This window comes from Typopeltis vanoorti, chromosome 14 (genome assembly GCF_054136105.1).
Source record: "Typopeltis vanoorti isolate ZY-2024b chromosome 14, IOZ_Tvanoo_1.0, whole genome shotgun sequence".
Taxonomy (NCBI): domain Eukaryota; kingdom Metazoa; phylum Arthropoda; class Arachnida; order Uropygi; family Thelyphonidae; genus Typopeltis; species Typopeltis vanoorti.
The window spans coordinates 116,925,576-116,952,904 of NC_143562.1; the positions used below are offsets into that span (position 1 = coordinate 116,925,576).

General features: G+C 37.3%; 1 protein-coding gene across 4 annotated transcripts in view; it reads left to right on the top strand.

The window, feature by feature from the left end:
• Positions 1–27,329, top strand: part of unc80 (unc80, NALCN channel complex subunit) — a 1,852,146-nt gene that overhangs the window by 435,142 nt on the left and 1,389,675 nt on the right. For all 4 annotated transcript variants that reach the window (XM_090404461.1, XM_090404464.1, XM_090404465.1 and 1 more), the window contains one exon: positions 27,100–27,241. In XM_090404461.1, coding sequence (XP_090260587.1) covers positions 27,100–27,241 — 142 coding nt within the window. The remainder of the gene's footprint in view (positions 1–27,099; positions 27,242–27,329) is intronic.

Below are 27,329 nucleotides of genomic sequence, written 5' to 3' on the forward strand. Positions count from 1 at the left end.
ATTAGTTTAGTAGTTACTTGGCAGTAAGGAATGATGGCGGACGCAGCTGCAATCACAAATGCGTGTCACCAGGTCCTCTGCCATTTAAGAACTATTATACGTAACATAATGAAGGACTTTGTGGCATGCAGTGTTTGCTGCATGTATGCTTCCCAGGAGTTGGATATGTGGCAGGTGAGAGAAGAGGGAGTGCATATATGTGCAAAATGCTATCTTACACACCACTGTGGCTATGGCAATTAAGAGGGGTGAAAGGGTGGATGAGATGATTGTGATGGTAGGAACAAATGACTTGAGAGGTAATGTAAATTGGACAGTGAGAGATATGAGATTCTTGCTTGAGGTAGTACAAAAGAGGATGGAAGGAAATCAGTGAATTAGATAATTCGATAATGGACCTAGCTGCTTCAGGGATGGGAAATGAATGTTGGCAGACAAGTAGTGTGATAGGAGAGAATGACGAGCGAAGTATGAATGAGAAAATAAGAGTCGGGAGTGTGGAAGGCTTGAATGACTGTAAAGTTTACGGAGATGGTTTTGATTGGGTAAACGAGTAGGAGTGACTAACTTCCATAGAGGGAAAGATGAACTAAAAAAGGAGGTGGAATGGCTTGTGAATAAGATGAGAAGTATGAAAGATGAGAATAGAAGAGATGTATGCAAGGCAAATCAGAGTAGGAGTGAGAGAAAGTTTTGGGAATGATAGAAGAGGAGAGAATAGAAGCAGTAGAAGAGGGGGGTTGGGAATGATGGAAGAAGAGTATAGAAACAGTAGAAGAAATAGAATGAGAGAGAGGTATGTGAATGATAGAAGAGGAAGGAATAGGATTAGTGGAAGAGAGGGAATGAGAGAGAGTTATGGGAATGATAGAAGAGCAGAGAATGGAAATCGTAGGAGAGAGAGAATGAGAAGAATGCTAGGGAGCACTGGAACCAGGGATAGAGTGAGTCAGGAAGGCAGGTAAGTATGGGAACACAGAGAGAAAGTGTTAAAGGAGAGAGAGTGAGAAATGCATAGGAGCAATTGAGGAACACAGTGGTAAGAGGTGTGATGTATGGTGACTCAATGATTCTTTGTGTGCAAGATAGAATGTGTGAGGAGTGTTTGCCTTGAGGAACGATAAAAAGTGTGGCTATGGCAATTAAGAGGGGTGAAAGGGTGGATGAGATGATTGTGATGGTACGAACAAATGACTTGAGAGGTAATGTAAATTGGGCAGTGAGAGATATGAGATTTTTGCTTGAGGTAGTACGAAAGAAGATGCAGAGAGGAAAGATAGTGTACATGTTGCCCAGGTATGATAGTGACGAGCTCAGCAGAAGAGTAGTAATATTGAATAACATAATAGCTAGAATGTGTCAGAAGAGAGGATTGGAATATGTGAATACTTGAAGGGCATTTGAGGACAGAGAGAAATTGTATGCGAGAGACCACTTCCATTTGAATGAGGAAGGACGTAGGTATCTGGAGAGATTGCTGTTCTAAACGAATCAGTGTGTCAGTGCAGGGAAACTAGAATGCCCAAGGTGGATGGTAGCAGGGGTGGCCTCTTGTGGGAAAGGGTACTTGGGAGAAGGGGGACAACTTGACTCCACTGGGCTCAGCGTTACGTCAAGTAACGCTGAGCCCAGTGCAGTCAAGAGGAGATAATGCGGGGTATAAAAATCATGGCCTTTTTTATGCTCTATACCATAGGTTTCCAAACTTTTTTGGGCCACCGCCCACTTTGCAAGACATAAATTTTGTAAACCCTCCCCATCATAACAGTTTTCCTCATTCAAGCCGTTTGATATTTTTGACGTAAATAGCAACTAATGATACATTACTGCTTATGCCATTAAATTTTTAAAAAGAAGTGGCCAATATGTGCTTCATCTTGAACACAGTTATTGCTATACCGATTTTGGTGAAACGTAGCCCATATGTAAAGATTGTAAAAAATATATGCTCGAATAACATTATGCACAGTTTCATACAATGGTTTAAATATGAAAATGTGGAATACAATTAAGAGATTGCATTGCATTAGTAATAATCTTATTGTAATAATTAAAACACCATTAAAAATATTACAACATTACACAAGATATAAACAACAAACCTACAAAACATAACCACAGAAAACAGTATAATAAGTTTTGAATAATATTTGCTTCCCCCCCCCTCTTGTTAGCAATATAAGTTAGTGCTAAATAAAATTTATGATTTTATTTCTTTCTTGCCATTATTATTTTTACTCATAATATTAAATTATATAAAATTGGATTTATTTTTGTACAAATCAATTAGAAAAGTGGTTTTATATATTTTATATATATTTTGAAATGAAATATAACGAATATATTTGCTACTGTAAACATAACCTATTATACACATATATGTACCATGCTCTATTTTCTCATTGACATAGAAAATTGACATCTATTTCTATCTGACATAGTAAATTTTCAAATGATTAAATAATTGAAATAGAAAATTGATAAAAAAATTGTTCATGTAAGACGGGCATAAGATGAATTAAAATGCAATATTTAAATTTTAAATGATTATCTAATCGCAAAATCATGAAAATAATTAATTTTTAAATGTATATTATTAATTTCTTCTATAAAGAGCCACCGACCCCTGGACCGCCTGAATGCCCCAAAATGCTTCTGATCCCACAATAGCCCCCCCTAAAAGGCTTCAGCAGCAACTGGGGCGGTTCTGCCCACTTTGGGAACCTATGCGCTATACTAATACCAGGAGTGTCTGGAATAAAGGAGAGGAATTGGTGGCGCTGATAGCATCAGCCTTGCCAAAGATTATTGGGATCACTGAGATGTGGTTGACAGAAGCGTATATAATAACAGGATAGAAATAGCAGGATACAGCATTTTTTGGCAAGATAGGAAGGGAAAGAGTGGTGGTGGAGTACTGCTTATGATAAGTGACATCTTATGTCCTCTGAGAGTGGAGACTTTGGAAGGCAGTGACACTAATGATTTTGAAAGCATATGGTGTGAGGTAGAGATAGGCAAGACGGGATATTTAGTGGGGTGTTACTACAAACCAAGAAGTCCAGAGGGTGGGGACAAGGAGATGTTTAGACAGTTGAGCTTGTGCAAGTGCAAGAACAATGGTTGTTATGGGAGATTTTAACTACAGCAGTATAAATTGGGGAGTGGAAGATGCATGTAGCAATAAGGGAATGGAATTGCTAGAATTCTTGAGGGACAAATGTCTTAGGCAACATATAATACAGGGAACAAGAGGTTCAAGAGTTTTGGATTTGTTTATAGCATCAGAAGAGCTGATAATAAGTGAGATGACATCTCTCCCACCAGTTGGAGAGAGTGACCATGTGGTTTTGACTTGGAAGATGAATAGACATGCAGGAGTATCAAAGAGACGGGAATATATGTGGAATTATAAGGCAGGTGATTATAATAGGCTTAGACATCAACTTGGTGAAGTTTCATGGAGGGAGAAATTGGAAGGCCGGATATCATTAGTGCTTGGGAAATTGTGAAGGAATATTTGTTAGCAGCAATAGTAAGCTGTATTCCACAAGTGAAAAAGAGGACAAAATTTGGTGTAAAGTGGATGCCAAACAATATTAAACAGGAACTGCATTCGCAAAAGAGACTATGGAAGAGATATATGGAGACAAGTGAAGAGCAGATGCATGAAGAATATAAGACACAGGCCGGGAGAGTGACTAGTATGGTAAGGAAGACAAAACTGGAATATGAGAAGAGATCGGCCGTAAAATCCAAAGAAAATCCTAGGGAATCTTTAGCTATGTGGCCAGTAGGAGGAGAAATAATTGTTGAAGAATGACATTATGGGATAAAAATGGGAATAGAGTGACTGATGAAGAGGACATAGTGGAATTGTTCAATGAACACTTTATTCGTGTATTTCATCCTGGAGGAGTAAATTTTAATACTAGAGGGATAGGGCAGGTTTTAGGTTTATAGGTGCAGGAGGAGAGTGTGTTCCAAATACTGAGTACTCTGAATATCAGTAAAGCTGTGGGACTGGATGGTATTTCACCACAAGTTTAGGGAGAATGTGCTAGGGAACTGACAGCTCCTTTGACCTGGCTTTTCAATGAAAGTCTGGCAACGGGAAAGGTGCCCAGGGAATGGATGGAAGGTAAGATAGTGCCACTGCATAAGGGCGGTAGCAGACTGGAAGTGCCTAATTATAGGGCAGTTTTTGTGTCATCAGTAGTTAGTAAGATCTTGGAAAAGTTAGTTAGGGACCGTATACAACATTGGGCAGATGAAGGTAATGTTATCTGTGAGAGTCAACATGGGTTTGTGAAGGGGTGCTCTTGTTTTAGTGATATGCTATCCTTTTATAATAAAGTTACAAGAACAGTAGATGAGGGAAAAGCATATACTGCCATTTTCTTGAATTTAGCGAAGGCATTTTACGGGGTGCACATGATATGCTGATATTTAAGTTGCAGCAAATTGGCTTGGATGTCACATTGGTCAACTAGATTCAGGATTGGCTGTCCGATAGGTATCAGAGAGTTGTGTATGGTTGGGCAGTTTCACGGAGGCAGATGGTTACAAGTGGGGTCCGACTGGACTCGGTACTGAGACCTATATTGTTTAACCTTTATATCAATGACATTGTCAGTGGATTGCAGGGGGGATATTCACTTGTTTGCTGATGATGTTAAGCTGGGAAGGGTTATTAGTAATAGTGCAGATTTGGTAGTCCTGCAAGAGGATTTGAATAAGCTAGATAGATGGACAAATGAATAGGGATATCGGTTTAATGCAGGAATATGTAAAGTTTTGAGGTTTGGGACACATCGATGGGATGCTGCATACTCTATTGGAGGGACTATACTGGAGGAAGTAGGGGAGACAAGAGATCTGGGATTGATGATTGATAGAAACCTGAAATTCAAGGGACATATTGCAAAGGTGGTGAAGGTAACAGAGAGGATTGCTACAATAATGACAAGGATGCTGACCTGCAGAGATAAAAGAGTTATCATTCCTTTCTTTAAGACTCTGATCAGACCACACTTAGTCTATTGTTCTTAGATTTGGTCCCCAGGATTTGAAGGGGATAAATTAACTGTGGAAAGGGTAGAAAGGCAGATAACAAAGATGGTTTCAGGATTGTACAATATGAGTTATGAGGATTGGCTGAGGGAATGTGGACTGCAGAGTTTGGTGGATAGAAGGAGATGTGATATGATTGAGACTTTTAAACTGTTGAGAGATAGTTACAGGGTTGACATTGGAGAGTTCTTTCACTTTGTTGAACAGTGGGAAGAAGTGATGACAAGGGTCCATCCCTGGTAGTTATGAAAGGAAACTGTGAGCAAGAGGGTGAGGAGTGGTTTCCTTGCATGGAGGGTGGTTGAAGCATGGATTGCATTGGCTGATATAGTGGTGAGAACGAGAATGGTCAGGGAGTTTAAGGAGTGGTATGATAGACTTTGTGTTTCTGGAGGGACCTCCCACGATGAGTCTTGATAGACTTGTGTTTCCAAGGGAGTATCTCCCGTGATGAGTCTTGACTCCTTGGATGCCTAAATAATAATAACAATAATAAATATGTGAATTTCCAATTCACAATCCAATGAGTGCAGAATAGACTGAAGGAATAAAAATTAGTGTAAATGTGAGTGCAAAAGACAGAACGATAACAGAATGAAAGCTAGTGAGACAGAGAGTGAAAGAGCCTACAAATAAAAAATGAACGCAACTGACGTAGAATGAAAGAAAGAAAGTAGTAATGAGGTAATAGAGGAAAAAAAGACAGAATGAGAGGGAGTGAGCCTGTGGGAACAACAGAGACTGAAATTGATGGTATTCAAGAATTAAAGAACTCATTGTCAAAATGACTGTGAGTAAGGAAGAGGTATATGGAGAATTAAGCAAACCTGATATTATTAAAGCTGTGGAACTTGATGATATATCACCATGTATGTAAATGAAATATGGCAGATACTTGACATTTGCCTTGATATATTTATTTAATATGAGTCTTACATTGGGTCACTTTCCAAAGGAAAGCAAGATTATAATGCCTCATAAAGAAGGTGGCAGAATTCAAGCATCAGATTATAGACAAGTCTGCATGTCAGGTGTTGTAGTTAAAGTGTTGGAAAGGTTGGCAAGAATCAGGATCTAGAATTGAGTTGCTAACAACAATGGTATTATCTTTAATGGACAGCACAGATTTGCTAAAAGGAAATCATGTTTTAGTAATATGCTTACTTATCACAATAAGTTGACAACAGCATTGGATGTTAGAGATGGATACACAGTAGCATACTTAGACTTTGCAAAGGCTTTTGATAGATTAAAGTATGATGTTATTATTATTATTCAGGCCTCCATGGAGTCAAAAGACTCATTCTGGGAGGTCCTTCCTAGGAAATACAAAGTCTATCATACCACTCCTTGAACTCATTGACTGTTCTTGCGCTCACCACTCTCTATCAGGCAATGCATTCCGCAGTTCAACCACCCACCATGCTCACACCTTACTTTTACAACTTCCAGGGATGACCCCTTGTCATTGCTCTTTCCTGCTGTTCCACCAAGTGAAAGAACTCCCCAGTGTCAACCCTGTAACAACCTCTCAGCAGTTTAAAAGTCTCAATCATATCACCTCTCCTTCTTCTATCTACCAAACTCTGCAGTCCACATTCCCTGAACCGATTCTCATAACTAACATTGTACAGTCCTGAAACCATTTGCCTTTATACCCTTTCCACAGCTAATTGAGATCAGTAGTCTAAGTGTGGTCTGATCAGCTTCCTTCTCAGTAGTGTGACAAACGAGTAAGTTGATAGTCAACTAACTACAGCAGATGGGATTGGGTATTAGACTAGTGCATTGGATTGCAGATTGACTGTCTGATAGGTATCAACAAGTTGTGTATTGGGGAGCAATATCCCTAAAGAGGAAAGTCACTGGTGGTGTGCCTCAGGGGTGTTTTAGTGGCATTGCTGTTTAACCTGTATGTTAATGATATTCACAAAGATTCGGATGGGGATATTCGGTTGTTTGCAGAGCATGCAAAGTTTGGATGATCTATGAAGAGTAGAGAAGACGTTTTGGGCTTACAAGAAGACTTGAAGAGACTGAGTGAATGGACATGGGAGTGGTGATGCCAGTTCAATGTTGTAAAATGTAAGGTTTTAAATTTTGGAAATTTAACATTTTTAAGGTTTTAAAAAATGGAATGTAGAATTCATTCTTAGTGGAGGTATATTGTTGGAGGTGGAGAAAATAAGATATCTTGGGGTGATGGTAGATAAGGATCTGAAATTTAGAGAACATGTTGTCAAACTGGTGAGGACAGCACAACAAATTCTGGCAATGACAGAATACACTGACTTGTAGAAGTAAGGAGATTCTGGTTCCATTGTATAAGGCTCTGATTAGACCACATATGAGCTACTGTGCACAGATTTAAACACCTAGTTTTCAAAAGGATTGAGAAATGTCAGAGTGGGTCCAGAGGCAATTGACCAAAATAGTTTCTAAATTCTTTCTTCAAAAGAGCTTTGAACATAAAAAACACACAACACTTTATAAACAAATTTAAAAGATAACATTCAGCAAGGATGATTTATTAGTCAGTTTTGAAGTTTCTGTCCTTTTCACAAATGTCCCAATGACACAATTCTTCTCCTACAGAACAAATTTCTGCCCAACATATGGCTCTCTTTGTCCACGTACTATGTTTTACTTCGTGTGACAAAATAAATTTTACCTACAAAAAGAAGGTACAACCATGCGCTCACCTCTATCCCCTCCCCTCCCAATTGCTAACTTTTACATGGAAGCTTTTGAGCAATGTGCTCTTGATTCCTTTACTCTAAAACCTACAGTTTGGCTTGGATATTTCGATGATATTTTTGTTATCTGGCCACACAGTCGCCAAACTTTGAACACATTCCTTATTCACCTGAACAAACAACATAAGTGCATAAATTTACCACTGAAATCAAAAATCAGAACTTATTCCCTTTCCTGGATACACTAGTCACGCATCTTATCTCAGGCTGTCTATCCTTCACTGTTTACTGCAAGCCTACACATACTGCCCAATATATACGTGCTAACTCACCTTCGCAAAAATTTGGAGTCATTAACACCCTCAAAAACAGAACTATAATAATTTGCTCTAATGAACAAGCTCTTAAACAAGAATTAAAAATTATTAGCAATACATTTGTAAATAATGACTACAGCAAAAATACTATTAATAAATGCCGAAAGTTTATTTTTTACTTGGTTAGACTATAATAAATTTAGTTTAATCCTTTATCCAAGTGTGAGCAAGCAAAGTTTGCGCCTGAAAATATCTTCAGGACTGGGGGTAAGGTAGTACAACACCGGGCAACTCATAGCAAAGGTGGACCAAGCTAACATCACTCCTATCTAAGTATCTCCCATAATGCAAAACACATCTCCTTGTGGATATGTATAATGTTATGCATTAAGGGAAGGGCCACTATCCAGACTAGTTTCGACCTTTATTGAGGTCTCTTCAGTGAGAGCCAGGCCCAGAAGTGGAGATACCAGACAGAAGCAATGGCGAGGTCATCTTTACCTATAGGGGTTGTCAAAAGGTGTGTGCCACCTTTTTATTAAATTACTCTGGATTTAGAGAAAGAGTTGCCCGGTGTTGTACTACCTTACCCCAATCCTGAAGATATTTTCACGCACAAACTTTGTTTGCTTACACTTGGATAAAGGATTAAACTAAATTTATTATAGTCTAACCAAGTGAAAAATAACTTTCAACATATTTCTCTAAATCCAGAGTAATTTAATAAAACGGTGGCACACCTTTTGGCAACTCCTATAGGTAAAGATGACCTCATCATTGCTTCTTCCTGGTATCTCCACTTCTAGACCTGGCTCCCACCTAAAGAGACCTCAATAGAGGTCAAAACTAGTCTGGATAGTGGCCCTTCCCTTAATGCATAACATTATACATATCTGCAAGGAGATGTGTTTTGCATTATGGGAGATATACTTAGATAGGAGTGTAGGAGTGATGTTAACTTGGTCCACCTTCGCTACGAGTTGCCCGGTGTTGTACTACCTTACCCCAGTCCTGAAGATATTTTCAGGTGCAAACTTTGTTTGCTCACACTTGGATAAAGGATTAAACTAAATTTACTATTAATAAAGTTCTTCATAAAACTTCATCAAAAAATAATAGAGATTACAGTAACACCATAGCTATCCCATACATTAAAGGGTTATCAGAAAAAAATTAATAGAATGCTACACCATTAATCTTAATGCCACTTTTAAACCATCTTTAAAATTAAAAAACATATTCAACTCCTCTTAGGATCCTCTCTCCCCCCCATTGGCACATCCTGGTATTTATTGCATCTATTGCGAACTGGACGTACTATCCCTATCCGTTAAAAAAAAAAAACGACACATTAAATTTAACAATTTTGGTGAAGCAGGCCTCTCAGATCATGCTCTTAACAGCCTACACCAAATTGATTGGAAAAGTACTTGCTCATTACATCATACAAAAACCTGGTATGAACGGAAATTTAAAGAAGCCTGTGAAATTTTGATTAACCACCCCAATCTTAACAATAATGGTGGCATGAAAATCCCAAATTCTTGGGATTTTTATGCTACACACAATCAGCCCACTTCCAGCAAACCCTGACTTTAGGACTTTAAGCAATTTTTCAGCTTTTATTGGCCGCTATCCATACCAGTTGGCTGTAATTTAATTGTATATAAGTAATACTTTTTTTTTTAATTTATTATTTATTAATTTTTTTTTTTTTTGTGAACATGTTCCTGTCCAGCTTAATTTAATTTTGTAACCTAATGGATAATAATAATAATATAACTCTAGCTTTGATGTAGTAAGGTTCTTTTTTCCCACCAGAGGTCATGCCAATAGTTGTAATGGTTGGTCAGTAACTTTAGCATGCCATGTATATAGATTGTAGTGCAGCTTGTATCTTTGGATATGCGTTTCTTTCTTTTAAGGTTACACGGTGATCAGCACTCATATTTGTAAATTTAGGGACACAAAAACACACGTGTTGAACAGATTATTTTATTAATTACTAACAAAATAAAACTTGACGTTTCGACCCCTGTATCGAGGTCATCATCGGAAGAATATAAGTGTATAAGGAACAAAGCTACATGCTCATGCCCTGTATACCGGTAAACTAAATCTACGCAGTTAATAAATCCTTTTCCCTAGCCTGACCTCTAGTGATAAAAAAGAAATAAAAAATAAATAAAATAAATAACTAAATAAATACAACTACAATAAACTGCTAAAGTCCTCATGTATTAATATTCTTCTGGATAGTTCTGATTGTTATATGATTTCTTTCAGTTGTTGTTGGATGTTACAAACACTTCACTAGGGTGTCTTCTTGTAGTGTGATTTTTCTATGGCTAGTTTGGGTTGTTATACAGGTTGTATATGGGTCCTCCACATTCTTGAAATGGTTAGGCCATCATTTTTGTTGAGATTTGAGTTATGTTTGAGCATTTCACATGACTCTTTAAATTTTTTCTCAAACCAGGTTTTGGTGCGGTGTAGGGGCTTGGTATTTTTCCAATCAATTCTATGGTATGTTTGGAGTGCATGGTCAGAAAGGTCGGTTTTTCCAAAATGGAGGTATTTAATGCGTCATTTGTGTTCGTCTTGTCTGATTGGGATAGTTCGCCCTGTTTCCCCTCTGTATGGTATGTTACATGTGCATTGTATTTTGTATACCCCTGGGTGGGCTAGGTGTGGAAGAGGATCTTTAGAAGAACTGAGTAGGTCTCTTAACTTATTTGGGGGTTTAAAGGTGGTTTTAATGTTGTATTTGCGTCGTGTTCTGTCTATTTTTTCAGAAATGCCTCTAACCTAAGGAATGGTAATTGCATTCTTAAAATCTTTTTTTGTTCTTGCTGGTATCTTTATGGAGGATCTTGTGAATAGTTTTTTACTGTATCCATTTTTTATAAAAACTATTCACAAGATCCTCTATAAAGATACCAGTAAGAACAATCCCATTCCTTATGTTAGAGCAATCCCATTTCTTATGTTAGAGGCATTTCTGAAAAAATAGACAGAACACTACACAAATACAACATTAAAACTATGTTTAAACTCCCAAATAAGTTAAGACACCTACTCAGTTCTTCTAAAGATCCTCTTCCACACCTAGCCCACCCAGGGATATACAAAATACAATGCACATGTAACATACCATACAGAGGGGAAACAGGGTGAACTATCCCAATCAGACAAGACGAACACAAACGACACATTTAATATCTCCATTTTGGAAAAACCGCCTTTCTTGACCATGCACTCCAAACATACCATAGAATTGATTGGAAAAATACCAAGTCCCTACACTGCACCAAAACCTGGTTTGAGAGAAAATTTAAAGAGTCATGTGAAATGCTCAAACACAACCTAAATCTCAACAAAAATGATGGCCTAACCATTTCAAGAATGAGGAGGACCCATATACAACCTGTATAACAACCCAAACTAGCCATAGAAAAATTCCACTACAAGAAGACACCCTAGTGAAGTGTTTGTAACATCCAACAACAACTGAAAGAAATCATATAACAATCAGAACTATCCAGAAGAATATTAATACATGAGGACTTTAGCAGTTTATTGTAGTTGTATTTATTTAGTTATTTATTTATTTTTATTTATTTATTTATTTTTTTTTATAATTTAAAAAAAAAAATTTTTTTATCACTAGAGGTCAGGATAGGGAAAAGGATTTATTAACTATGTAGATTTAGTTTACCGGTATACAGGGCATGAGCATGTAGCTTGGTTCCTTATACACTTGTATTCTTCTGATGATGATGACCTTGATACAAGGGGTCGAAACGTCAAGTTTTATTTTGTTAGTAATTAATAAAATAATCTGTTCAACACGTGTGTTTTTGTGTCCCTAAATTTACAAATATGAATTTGGATATATGTGTGTACTCCAGATGATGACCTATATGTGAAGATCGAAACATCAAGTGTTTATTTTGGTTTATATTAAACTAAAGTTTTACTCTAACATGGTAGTTGTTTCCATAATTTGCATAATGTATTCTGATCACCGTGTAGGCATGAAGGAAAGGTAAAAAGCTTTGAACAGTTTTGGTATCTCCACCTGAAATAACTCGTATTCCTATCCCTTATGCACAGGGCATTAGTGAATGCATAGCAAAAGTTTTAAAACTACTGAATATTTTTGCTAATGTTTAATTGCAATTATGTGATCTTGTACTGATGATGCATATGATACTGAGGCCTACAGCAGCAATGGATTTTATATTTTGTTCTATTAGCATTGATCTCACACCAGAGTAACTTAAAAGAAATGCCATCTGTGCAAATGATTCCTACTCTTCTTGGCTGGAATTCGTCTGCTATCATCAACAGCACTCCACCCCCCTGTCATGGCTATTCTCTCCTCCCTGAAAATACCAAATCTATCACATTTTTTCCCTGTAACAACATCATCTGCTGTTAGTCAAGTCTCCCTAATGCTATTGCTTTTGGTGAGGTTACGCTAGCCAATGCCAAAAACTCTTATTTTTGATGCTTATACATTTGCAACCACTTTTACATCCTGAATTGATTATCTTATTCGATATTGTTGCCTGAGAGACTAGATTATGCATTTGTTGTTCATTCACACACTGATTCGCTTCATGGTGCCTTCCTACACACTCATCAGCATCCTCCCTAATTTCTTTAATTTTTCTGCCTCCGCACTTCCACATTCTCAGTGAACCAGCTCTTTTTCGGACACTTAAGTTTGAATCTATGAGCTTTGTACAAATCTTTACATCCATAAAACTCAGGCCATAGGTCCATAAACTCTACATCATTCCTTCTGCTCAACCTGTGTATTGATTCATTAGCTATTATTATTATTATTAAACAAGACCTCATGGAGTCAGAGACTCATCTAGGAGGTCCTTTTATCTCACACACATCTCATCATACCGGGTTGCTTAAACACATTCAAACTCCTTGCAGACACCACACTCTCAGGCAAGGCATTCCAATCATTCACAACTCTGCATGAAAAAAACCTGCCTCTCACTCCCCTACTCACACCCTCTTTATACAGTTTCCAGGGATGACCTCTGGTTCTCCCCTGATCTCCCACTATTCTCTGTAGAACTTCTCCACCATTGATCCTATAACAACCCCTTACCAACTTGTAGGTCTCTATCATATCTCCCCTCTTCCTTCTCTCCACTAGACTCTGCAAATTACATCTTTTCAATCTTTCCTCATACTCGACATTCCAGAGGTCAGAAACTACCTTAGTCAGTCGCCTTTGGACCCTTTCCAACATCTCTTCATCTTTCTGAAAACCAGGTGACCAAATCTGGGCACAATAGTCCATGTGTGGCCTAATAAAAGCCTTATACAATGGAACAAGAATCTCCCTACTTCTACATGTCAGTGTCCTCCTCATCATTCCCAGAAGTCTTTGTGTTGTCTTCACAATTTTGGCGATGTGTCCCCTAAATTTTAGATCCTTATCCACTATCACCCCCAGATCTCTTATTTCCTCTACTTCCAACAATATATTCTCACCAAGCATAAATTCTGCATCCCATCTTTGTTTTCCAAATTTTAAAACCTTACATTTTGCAACATTGAACTCGCATTCCCATTTGCTTGCCCAATCACTCAATTTATTCAAGTCTTCTTGCAAGGCCACAACATCTTCACTACGCTTTATGGTTCGTCCCAACTTTGCATCATCTGCAAACAACTGAATATCTCCATCCAAATCTTCACCAATATCATTAATATACAAGTTAAACAGTAATGGCCCTAAAACAGATCCCTGAGGCACTCCACTAGTGACTTTCCTTTTCCTGGATATTGCACCCCCATACACAACTTGTTGATACCTATCAGATAGCCAGTCTCCAATCCAATGCACTAATCTAATATCCAACCCCATCTGCTCTAGTTTGACTGTCAACTTATCATGAGGTACTCTATCAAAAGCTTTTGCGAAATCCAAGTATATTACTGTGTATCCTTCTCCGCTGTCCAAGGAAGCAGTCACTTTATTTAATAAGTAAGTAGATTACTAAAACACGACCTCCCTTTAGCAAATCCATGCTGTCCATCAAAGATTATACCATTGTTGTCAACCCAACTCTGGATCCTAGTTCTCACAAGCTTCTCCAACAACTTAACCACAACACCTGACACACTCAGACAGGCCTATAGTTTGATGCTTGAGTTCTATCTCCTCCATTATGAAGTGGCACAATCTTGCCCTCCTTCCACTCTTTAGGGACTTGACCAAGTGCAAGACTCGTATTAAAAAAATATGTCAAGGCAGGTGTCAACTCTCTGGCACATTCCTTCAGAATATGCGGTGATATATTATCAAGTCCCACAGCCTTATTTACATCTAGTTTACTCAACTCCCCAAACACCTCTTGCTCACTTAAAGTCAGTCTCTCCTCCCCCATCATCAACTGCTCTCAATCTCTCCATGAAGTCACATTCACAAGATTGAAAGATCTTTATGAACTGCTCATTAAGTATCTCCACCACACATTCTGCAACAGCTGTCTTTATACCATTTGCTCCAATCAATGTCATCCTTCCATAATCATTCTTTCTTTTGCTGGCTACATATATCGAAACAACTCCCTAGGATTCTTTTTAGCTTCATTAGCTAACTGCTGTTCATACCTCTCTTTAGCTACTCTCACCAACCAAGTCACTCTCCTTGCCTGGTCTTTGTAGAACTCATTAAATTGGTTACTTCCACTTCTCTTATGCTGCCTCCACAATGCCCTTTTTCTCTGTATTGCATGCTTAATCTCTTTATTCATCCATCTCACACCTACCTTATTTAACCTTCTCACCCGTGGTATACATTTAGACATTGCATCCACTAAATATTTTTTGAAAATCCCCCAAGCTGCATTGATCTCTTTTCTAGCTAACTCCTCATTCCATGCTACACCTGCAAGCTGTCTCCTGAGCTCTTCATAATCACCCCCCTTGTAGTTCCACATATACCCTTTTTTCACAGGGGTCCTTGCACTGCTGGCAACCACCCAAGTAATCACCTCATGGTCACTTTCACCAATTGGTGGATGATTTGATACCTCATTGATAATTACATCCTCCGATGAGATGACCAAATCCAAGACCCTTAATCCTCTTGTGCCCTCTGTTACATACTGTCTGAGGTAGTTATCCCTCAAAAACTCAAGAAACTCATTTTCTTTACTTCCAGTTGCTATCTCTTCATTCCAGTCTATATTGCCATAATTAAAATCACCCATAATGATCACCCTTTTCTTATTTGCTTGGCTTATTTGACTATACATTTCACTATCACCACATCCACATTACCAGGTCTATAACAACATCCCACCAAGTATTTGATACTATTCACCTCTGTCTCACACCATACTGCCTCAAAACCACTGGCCCCATTTCCCTCTTGCATCTCTACCTTGTATGGACATAACTCTTTCTCTATCATCAATAGCACTCCCCCCTCCCTTTTTACCCCTTCTATCCTCATGAAACACATCATACCTTTCCATCTCTATTCCTGTCAGGATGTCATCCTCATCTACCCATGTCTCACTTATTCCGACAATCTCTGGGTACACAGACACAATTAGTGCAACCATTTCATCCGCCTTGTTTCTTATACTTCTAGCATTGGTATACAAACACAACAACTCATTTCTGGATCTACAGCTAGTTCCACTGGTACCACTCACTCGATGTGATCTCTCCATGCTGGACTGGGGCCATTTCCCTTTCTGCTTCTTCATTTTAGAACCCTTTGCAATTCCATCTGTTTCCTTTTGATCCCTGATCATCCCATTACTTTCCTGCCTACACATGCTCTCACCTCCTCTTGGAGCATCCACCTTTCTCACGCTGTGTATCCGTGTCCACCCTTAGCCTCCCCGTTTCCCTGCTCCTCTTGCACACCCATTCTCTCATTTTCTATACTCATACCACTCACTTCCCCATTCATTTCCACTTCTTCAATCTCTCCTGTCTTACTCTCCTGCTCTTCCACATCACTCCCCTCTCGATCTGATTCATTCTCTCTATTCACTTCTCCACTTTCCAGCAGCAGTCTCTCCAAGCGACTCACATCATAACCACTCAAATGCAGTCCATCGCTCCCATACAGCTCACTTCGTCCCTCAAACTCATTCCACACATTAACAAACTGTACTCCCATCTCCTCACACATTTCAGCCAGAATATCATTCATAATCCTTGCTCTCTGCCTCATTTCACCACAATCATACCTAGGCAACACACTGACCACCCTCCCTGTCACTCTATTCTCCTTTATCTTTTCAAGCAGTCTCCTGACATTCATTTTAACATGCTCTTTGTTCTCTCTCAAATCATTTGTACCAATTAATACAATTAACTCTTTTGCTCGTTCCCGCCTCATATTCAATGCCTCAATCACTCTACTCATTTTACCGCCTGGAAAACATACCTTGTGCATTTTATCCTCTAGCACACCTTTAATAATGGAGTCGCCATACAACGCCACTCGCTCATCTTTTGTTAACTCTTTCATGCCATCATGATTTATTTTAATAGTTTTGACCTGAATTCTCTTAATTTCATTCCGCATCCATTTCATTTCGTGCTTCATCCAATCCAATTCACCTTCCGAACCTCGCGACACATTCACTCTATCATTAAATCTTTCTAACTCTCGACCCCCTCTTCTCACTTTCCCTCGCATTCATCCTTCTTTGTTTCCGTACTTTCTGTCCAACATACATCCAACTTTCACTATCATTCTTCTCACTTTCACTCTCACATATCTTTCTTTGTTTCCGTACTTTCGGACTAACATGCGTCCAACTTTCGCTATCATTCTTCTCACTTTTACTGTCATTCATCTTTCTTTGGTTCAGTACTTTCGTTCCAACATGCGTCCAACTTTCGCCATCAGTCATTCTTTTTTCGCTATCATTCATTCTTTCGATTTTTTTTACTTGCGATTTCTGCATCACGCCATTTCTACTTTCATTCGTTCTCTCAATTTCGTTTCTTTCCACCTCACTTTCCTCCCTTTTAACATCCGTTACGGTTGTCAAATCGCTCTTTTTCTTTTTTCCTGATTTTTTAACATTTTTTTGCCTGTCTTCTCACCATCCTTCTCTTTCAAATGTGCACTCGCGACACAATCGGTACTAGGACTTTCTGTCATCAACTTCATATTCGCATTCATCAATTCCTCGTTGAGGTCAAATTTCGCACACACCCTTCTTCCATCCGCACTAAACATCCACAAATCATTTATGTAATCGAAGGAATACATATAACAGACCTCACACTTAACGAACCGACTGAAATCCAAATTAAAATCATGGAATGACAATGCCGCTGCCATTTTTTTTTTTTTCTCTGCAGGTTACTAGGTCTAATATTAACGTTTTCGTATTTAGTTTAAGCAAGAAAAAAAAACCCACACTAATAATATCAGTAGCGTACAACGTTTACAGCTGCTGTTACTTAAACAATTACGCATATATACTTAATTATTCCTAGTAAAACTTATCTGAATCAGGAGCTCTTCAAAACACGTCCGTAGCGCTTGACCCACTAGCGCCCTCTCTCCTCCTTTCCTGTTTACCTCTATCATAGTGCAGCAGCAGACTCACAAAGTTTACCTTTTTGCTCTTCTTTTTCGATTTTTTCAGTATCTCTTTCATATTTGCCGTGATTTAATCTTGGCCCTCCCCAAGATTAAATCACGTGGCGTCACTGGATGGCACTTAACAACAACAAAGCCAGAGTAAAAAGAATGACTATTGAAGGATGACTATGATTGAAGAAAATGGTAAAAGAATAACTGCTGCAGAGTATATAGTTGAGATATAAATGAGCAGTTCATAAATGTATTTCATCCTCATGAATGCGACATCATGTGCTGTTGGAGAGCAATGAAAGAGGTAAAGGAGAAACTGACCATGAAGTATATGGGAAAGTGAACAAACTTCATGTTATTGAGTTTGGGACTTGTCTCTAAACAGTATTGATCCCATTGGTCTTGGGCCCAGTTGACATGGAACCTGGCATAATTCAAACAGGAATAGGTGCATACAGTGCTGGTTGCCTAGAGTAACACTGTCTTTGTGAAACCTTCTGCGCTCAGTGGAAACAGTTACCACTATTCCTATAGCTGACATGAGGTCAGATTGTAGCTTAGGTAGCACTCCTGTTTTGGGGAGCAGATAATTGGAGATATCGGTCACCCACTGCAGCTTCAACAAATGTTCCTCTTTCACTGTATATCTGAGTGCTATTTGCAGCCTGTTGAAATTAGTTCCACAATCTTTGAACCAGAGAAAGACGCCTATGAACCATCTGACTATTGCCACTAGTCTTTGGCTAGCCTCTAGTCTTACAATGGCTCACCACCTAAATTCATCAGTTAAATGATATCTTGAAGACAAATCGAAGAATTTTGCTATCATGTTAAAATATTTTGTTCACACTCCAGACAAAATGTGAAAAACCACTTCAAAATCCTGTTTTTTATGATGCTGCTCATTTGTAGATACTGCTGACAACACCACTCAGTTGTATACGATAATCAGACTTATGGTCACATTTTTTACATAATGTAGGTAACTATCATATGTCCCTCCCCCCTGAGTTATAAACATTTTTCTCTTTCTTCTTTAAATTTCGGAAACCAAAGTATTGTTTACAATTTGCTGACTTGGTTGGCCAAGTGGTTAGCATATTCACTTTCCAGACATCAAGCTGTGAGTTCCACTCCTACTATGGCATGGATGTTTGTGATTGTGTTTAGGTTGAAGATAAATTTCATCGCCTGGTGTGATACCACTGCCCCACTTATTGGAAACCTGAAATAGCTTGAAAAAAGTTCCTTGCTTGGTCTCCAGAGCAGGGTTTCTGAACTTTCTAAAAAATAAGTAAAAAATACAATATATATATATATACACACACATATGTAAAATGAATAATAAATGAAAAAAAAAAATCCATAGCCTGTCCATGGTACTAATGTACTATAGGTATACAAATAATCTTTCTTGTGTCAGATCAACAAAAAAAAATTCTATATTACTATATTGTGATATGATAGTTTCTTTTATTTTATCCTGCCATTAATAGATTATACGTATGAAATTTTACAAACCAGAACGGAAAACTAAAAATATAATAATTATTATTATTATTATTATCAACTTCTTGACCTCTGTGGACTCACAAGACTCATCATGGGACGTCATTACAAAGGCTTTCATACTACTCTGTAAACTCATCCACCATTTTCTTTTTCACCACCCTCTCAAGCAATGCATTCTATGGTTCCATGCAAAAAACTTACTTCTTATCCTTTTATTCACTACTTCCTTTTGCAACTTCTAGGGGATGGCCTCTCTCACTTGTTCCTTCCCATCACTCTGTCACATGAAAAATCTCTCCGGTGTTAATCTGATGATAACCCTTCAAGAGCTTAAATGTTTCAATCGTATCTCCTTTATTCTTTATCCACCAAACTCTTCAGTCTCTATGCCCTCATTTTTGTTATCCATCTCTGCACCCTCTCCAAGATTATTTCATTCCCTTCAAATTCCAGCAACTAGATCTGTACACAGAAATCTCTCATAGTAAATTTCTTTCTCAGCATTTGCAGCATTTTCAACTTTCCTATCCATAATCACACCAAGATTCCTTGCTTGCTCCACTTCTTCCAGTATAAGTGTCTCCCATGTACTACTGATCCCTCTTCCTTCAAATTCTTTCATCGATTGTACTGCTGTAAACTGGTCTCTAACTCTATGGTAGTTGCCTGCCTTATAATTCCACATAAATTTCTTCTGCCTTGACACTATGAAAGATCTATCCAATCCTCCAAATCAGGACAAATGATTTGGAGGATTGGATAGATTACCTCACTAGCTGGCCACAAATATGACACAGTGACAATCAGACTCTCTGATGCTATAACCAAATTCAACACTCTTGATCCTAATGTTCCCTCTCCCCCCACATACTGCCTAAAACAGTGTTCCTCAAAAAGTCCAAAAATTCGGTTCCCTTATTACTGTATGCTTCTTCCTCTGTCCAGTATATATCATTATAGTTGAAGTCTGCCATAATGATCACTCACCTTGCAATTGCCAAACTAATTTGTTCAAACATTTCATGCTCATCAGCATTTATATTCCCTAGTCTAAATATCTTGTCTTATAAATCTCATACTGTATACTATTAAAGACGACAGTGTTATTTCCATTGTGATTTTCCACCTTTCATAAGTTTTCCCACTCATATTTTCTTATTTATTTTCTACTCTTATCATGAGTTACACTCCACCACTATGTTTACCTTCTTTATCCTGCCAAAATAGAATTTTTCTTGTTAGGACATCTTTCCTAGTTAACCAATTTTCACTGTTATCAACAATCTTTGAAGAGACAGAGTCAATTAGTGTAACAAACTGATTCCCCTTATTTCCAATTCTCCTAGCATTTGTATACAGAAACTGTGGATTGGCAGTATTCTTATAGCCACTGTTACTCCCTTCATACTTTACCTGCTCTGTAATATAGTGTACACCCTTTCATTTATCAAACTGCTATCCCCACACAAGACCATCCTGCTAGATTTCACCCATGCAGTTTAGTTTCCTTGCCCTGATATACTCACTTGCCAAGAGTCTCTCCAAATGTCTGCATCCTTCTGCTGTCAAATACAAATCTCTTGCATACAGCTGTCTTCTAGGCATCCACATATTCCAGATCTCTTTTCCTACACATTCTTGCTGTCATCTCATTCATTATCACTGCTCTTTTCCATTCCATATTATCATATTGAGGGCAATATGCTCACTATCTTTCCTTGGTCACATTTCTGCTACACTATTCTTAACATTAACCTCATATTACCTCAGAATCTACTCTAACATTCTGAATCACTGAAACTCCATACATGGCACTCCGGTCAGATTCATTCACTCTTCTCTCACTGGCATACTTTTCTCTTACTGCTTCCAGTCTATCTCTCTGTCACTCTCCTTTCTAACCCACTTTTTCTCTTCCCTCTCACCTCTCTATCCCTTGCTTCCACATTCTCTTCACCTTCTGCAGGTTTCCCTCTTCTCCTATCTCTCCACTTCTCTTGCTTTCCTCCTCTCTCTCTTGCTGATACTCTTTCTTACATATACTCTAATTTTTATTCACCAGACAGCCTCTCCAGCCTCCTAATATTTTCTTACATCCTCCTCAACTCAATCTTTATTCTTTCCATCTCTTTTCTCAGCAGTTCTATTTCTGTCTCCACACATCTGCTTTCAGTTTACATTCCCACACACAGTTATAACCATCAGACAAACTATCTCCCTCTACCAATGTGCAAGGTTACATCCATATGTATGTCTTTCACATTCTCTCTGCCCTCCAACACACTACTCATATCCACAAATTGAATTTCACATATTTCCAAAGTACTATGTAAGATCTGAAATAGGCGACTTCAAATTTTACATGACGTCCCATTTCAGAATCTAACAATTAACAAAAAATATATATGCATACTTATCTTTTAGTGCAGTGTAACTATGTTTTTTTTTTGTGACAACATCTTGTATGATAAACTGTGAATTATGTGAATTTAAATTAATGTATCTATATGTCTAGCATGAATGTAAGTCAGCAAAAGGGGCAGATATGAGAGAAATCATTAGTGAAATATTATAAATGAAAGAATGCGTATTATTCAGCAACATAGGGCAAAGATCGCCCTAATACTATAAGAGCAGCGTAAGCACCCACGGGCATCACATCTAAGAAGACATCATGACGCATACATTCCCGGAAACAAGAAGTCCCGTATGTTGATCGGTGAAGTCACCCAGCCTGAGACCAATGGGTGAGACGATAAGAGAAATTCAAACTCGGAAAGGTGGTGCTCTAGGGGAGCGAATAAAACCCACGTCACGGAAGTAAATGGCCCCTGTTTTTTCTTGTTCCTGGATTTCTCTTCATGTGCTCCAAGAGTTCTTCGCAGTTCAGCTCTCATTTTTAAGGGCTGACTTATGAAAGGATCTGGCATGACGCCGTAGCAGATTTCAGCAAGATCAACCGTAGGCCACGATGAGAGGGCAATCGACACAAAACCTTAGCAGAGAGATAGCGCCCAGCTCAGGCGAGCACGTGTAACCCACGTGGCGATAAGATCGAGACAACCAGATTCGATACAAAGAAGGAAGGACGGAAGAAAACTGATAAAGAGTAGATAAGTACTCTCACTTGTTCTAGCCCCTTTTTGAGAATTGACTAACAGTGTTAAGAGAATGCAACCTAAAATTTGTAATGGAAGAAAGAATGAAGAACTATGATTTATGTAAATAACTATGCTTTTGAAATGAACTTTAAGAACTTTCAGTTAGATAGAGATTCTATCGTAATTAATCCGTGAGAGATTATAAAATGTGCTAAAATGCCTTAATGTCCAATTGAGCTGTAATCGTGAATGTATTATATGTTGAGTTATTGAATTTGCTAACATTTTGAAGTCAATGCATAATGGTTTTAAGAGTGAGAGAGTGAAAGAATGGTAGAAGTTTAAATTAGATTTGATAACTACTTTAATTAGTATGGTATTATATAATGAGTTCAATAAATATTTTGATTCCTTACTAACATGTGTTTCTGATCATGATGACTGACCCTGATCCTTCATAAAACATCGAACCTGTGATCGTGTGTGTGCGTGCGGGAATACCCCAATCGAAAGTAGTAGGGCACACTGCAAATAAAATAAAATAGGCCAGAGAACCCAAGGCTTCTAAGAAATTAATTAACATTATTAGTGGCACCTGATATTCTATGATTACCCTAAAGGCTGAGTTTATCTCTAACCTTAAGGCCCAGGCTGGCACAGATAAAAAATAAATTTTGCCTGAGTGACCAGGATAACTCATATAATTCAGGGAACGGGTAATTTCTGGTGGCCCTTAAAAGGTTAAATTACATAAGAAAAGGTATAAGAGAAGCAAGACTTAACATAAAGATTAATATTAATGAAGATCACATAACAATGGCGCAACCGACTTAACAAAGAGGTACATGCGATAGAATTTGATATAGCGGCTGAATATATTGCCTCGATATATCAATATCAGAAATATACGATGCAACAACTATCTTTGCTACTGCTGAATCCATATCTTATATTCATGTCTCCCAGCACCTCCCACTGCCTACATTTATGCCGACATAGACATTTCGCCCTGCACCTGCCACATTTTTAAACAACAGGATCTGCATGTGCTGCATGCATAGAAAGCTATGAAATCATACAAGTATGGTATAAAAATTATACTCTTTAAATGCTGATATCCTGGGCAACACAGCATGTTTGAACTGTAGCTGCCATGTTGAATATGATCAATGAAATCCTATCAAAAGACCACACAATCATACCAAAAAATTGTCATTTTAAATAAATTTTAATTGTAAATTTAAAAGTGTAAAACTTAAAAGTGTAAATTTTAAATTTTCACAATTGATATTGAATTTTTTAAAACCCAATATCGATATTGAAATAAACGTAATAATATCCATCCTTACTACTACTAATTATTTTATTTTTTATTTATTTTTTATTTTTATAACAGCTCATGTCAATGTACAACCTATTGCTACTCATGCTAGCATTAACTATTTCAATTTAAAATTATAGTTTTGTTGAACAGATTTATATCTTACTTGACTGGAAAATACTTCAGCAGAACAAAATTTTATTCTTGATATTTTATTTTCAACAATGGCAAAATTCTTTTAAAGAAATTATTTTTTCTTTAAAACTGGATCGATTTAAAATATAATTTTATTGTGTATTAGAGAATTATATTTTTATGAACACAAAAAGTGAAGCGATTCAAATATGTACATATAAGAAGCAATTCAAATATGTACATATAAGAAGCACAGGAGTAGCAGCTATTGCTGTTAGCAGCACATACTAACACTGACCTCCCAAATATCAGGATAATTAACTAATCTCTTCCCACAAACACTTTACTAAATAAAACTACGCCCATTTATTACTCAGTAAAGATTAATTGTGATGTGCATGTTTTTTTTTTTTTTCATGAGGATTTGAATAATCTGGATATGTGGGAAAATTATTGGGGGATCTCAGTTTAATGCAACTAAATGTAAGTTTTTAAATTTGGGATTCACAGATAGGATGCTTCATACTCACTTGTGGAGTTATATTGGAAGACGTGGAGGAAGCAGTGGATCTTTGGGGTGATTGTAGGTAGAAATTCAAAGGTCATGGGACTTATTGCTAAGGTTGTGAAGACATCTCAACAGATGAATTGATGCACTACTTGACCACAAGAGATTGAAGAGTGGTGTTTCCATTGTATAATGCTTTGATCAGACACCATTATAGAGATATGGATGTGGTGGTTCCATTATCTAGAATGCTGAAAGAATCGCCTTGGAATTACTATATGCAGATTTGGTTGCTTTGGGTTGTGGAGTACTTACAGAAACGTTTTAGAATGGGATGAAAGGCAATTAACAAAAATGATAGCTGCACTGTAGTACATTAGCTCCATGGTTAGATAATGAGAATGTAATTTACATGCACTGGATGAATATTAGAGATATGTTTCAAAACAGAGCATAATAGTAAGGGAACAAGAGACCATACCTATATATTATAGTCACTTTTTTCTTTCTCACTTTATTTTTATAAATTTAATAAATCTCAACTTTTATTATTATTATTATTATTATTATTATTATTATTATTATTATTATGGACACCTCCAACGAGTCCAAAGACTCATTAAGGAAGGGCGCCTGCTCTACAACTCTCCATCTCCACCACTCAATCCACCAGTTACTAAATAAAACTACTCCCATATATTACTCAGTAAAGATTAATTGTGATGTGCATGTTTTTTTTTTTTTTTTTTTTTTTTTTTTCCCATGAGGATTTGAATAGGACAAAGTATGAAGAGTAGAAAAGATCTTACAAGAAGACTTGAATAGACTGAGTAAATGGGTATGAGAATGGGGATGCCAGTTCAATGTTGCAAAATGTAAGGTTTTAAAATTTGGGAAACAAACATGGGATGTAGAATTTATGCTTAGGACAGCTAACCGCATCATCTACAACTCTGCAAGAAGAAAACCTGCTTCTCACTCCCCTGCTCACACCCTCCTTATACAGCTTCCAGGGATGACCTCTGTTTCTCCCCTGGTCTCCCACCGTTTTCTGTAAAACCTCTTCAACATTGTTCCTATAACAACCCGTTACTAACCTGTAGGTCTCTATCATATCACCCCTCAGTCACCTCTGGACTTTTTCTAACATCTCTTCATCCTTTTGAAAATCAGATGACTAAATCTGTGCACAGTAGTCCATGTGTGGCTTAATCAGAACCTTATATTATGGAACAAGAATCTCCTTACTTCTACAAGTCAGTGCTCTGTACATCATTCCCAGAATTTTATTTAAAATTGTAATAAGATGCCCTTTGGAATTGTCAGTTATTGTTTAATTAGTCTTTATACATGTACTGAAGATGCCTGTGATACTCAGGCGAAAATTTTACTAATAAATAATATTTTGCATGAGTTAATTCCGTTATTATAATTTTCAGTAATATGTCTACTCATGGTATTTCCTTGCTGAAACATTCTCAGAATTGTCCTCACAATTTTAGCAATGTATTCTCTAAATTTTAGATTCTTATCCACTATCACTACAAGATCTCTCATTTCTTCCACTTCCAACAATATATTCCCACCAAGCATAAATTCTACATCCCATGTTTGTTTCCCAAATTTTAAAACCTTACATTTTGCAACATTGAACTGGCATCCCCATTCTCATGCCCATTTACTCAGTCTATTCAAGTCTTCTTGTAAGGCCACAACATCGTCTCTGCTCTTCATACTTTGTCCCATCTTTGCATCATCTGCAAACAACTGCAAATCCATATCCACATCTTCATCAATATCATTGACATACAGGTTAAACAAAAATATAGAGGCTAATGACTTCACATTAATTGCTTCAGCATCTCATTATTCAAAGCACACATCCTTTTGGATGTGTATATTGCCATGAATGATTGGAAGGATCATTACCCAGACTGGTTTGACCTTTATTGAGATCTTATCATAGGAATCAGAACCAGAAGAGATACCAAAGTTGAATTAATGTGGAAGTCATGTATTTCCCAATAATGGAAAACTTTTTTTTTCTTTTAAATAAAGTCGATGGACTTCTTTATCCCCGTGTTCCTTCCATTATGTTTGGCTGTTTGGCTTAAAGTCATTGGCCATTATATATTATCAAATTCATTTTCTTTATTGGCTGGTCACTCCTTGCAGTCTGTATTTTCATAATTGGTATCATTCATAAAAGATCATTATCTTTGCATGCACTAAACCAATTTATCAAATAAATGCATCAATATATCAATGATGAGCTGTGTATGTGATAAAAGGACCTCCCAGATGAGTCTTTGGTATTTCCAAAGACTCATCTGGGAGGTAGTAATAATAATAATAATAATATTCTCCTGCATTTTCAGGTAAAAAGTAACTCCTGCTATGTGTTTTGATGATGCCACTATAATGCCACTGCTGGTTGCATATACTTGTGGTTTGTGATAGATATAAAGGCATTCTGATTGCACACACATGTGTAAGATAAGATCATTTCTAATTGTGTGTTATATGTGTATTAATCAGAGGAGTGATTTGTATGGAGAGTACTAAATTATAAATGATGTGTTAAAACAATGAGAAGGGTTAAATTCAGTAGCATTAAATGAATTTAAGAAAAAAAAAATTATAATTATGGCAGCCCTCACATAACAAATCTTATAATACCATGGAGATCTTATGGTAGTAATATAATAAATACTTTTTTAAACCTGTTTTAAAATATAACTTCATTCCTATTTGATGAGCTTTATATTGAATTACATATAATTATTTAAATATGATTCAGAAATAATATTTTTTTTTTAGACATACAAAGTCTTTGGATCATGATGAATGCAAAGATTCAATTTATTCACCAACTATATTTGTAGTAGATGAAACTGCAGAAAAATCTAGCCGAAAATCTTTCTTTAGAAGAAAAGGCATCGGAAAAGTTCCTGGTTTGCAGGTACTAATAATTTTATTTTATTCAAATCTCTTCGCACTCACATTCTCTCTCGCACTCACACATATACACATTTAATTATTTTTTATTT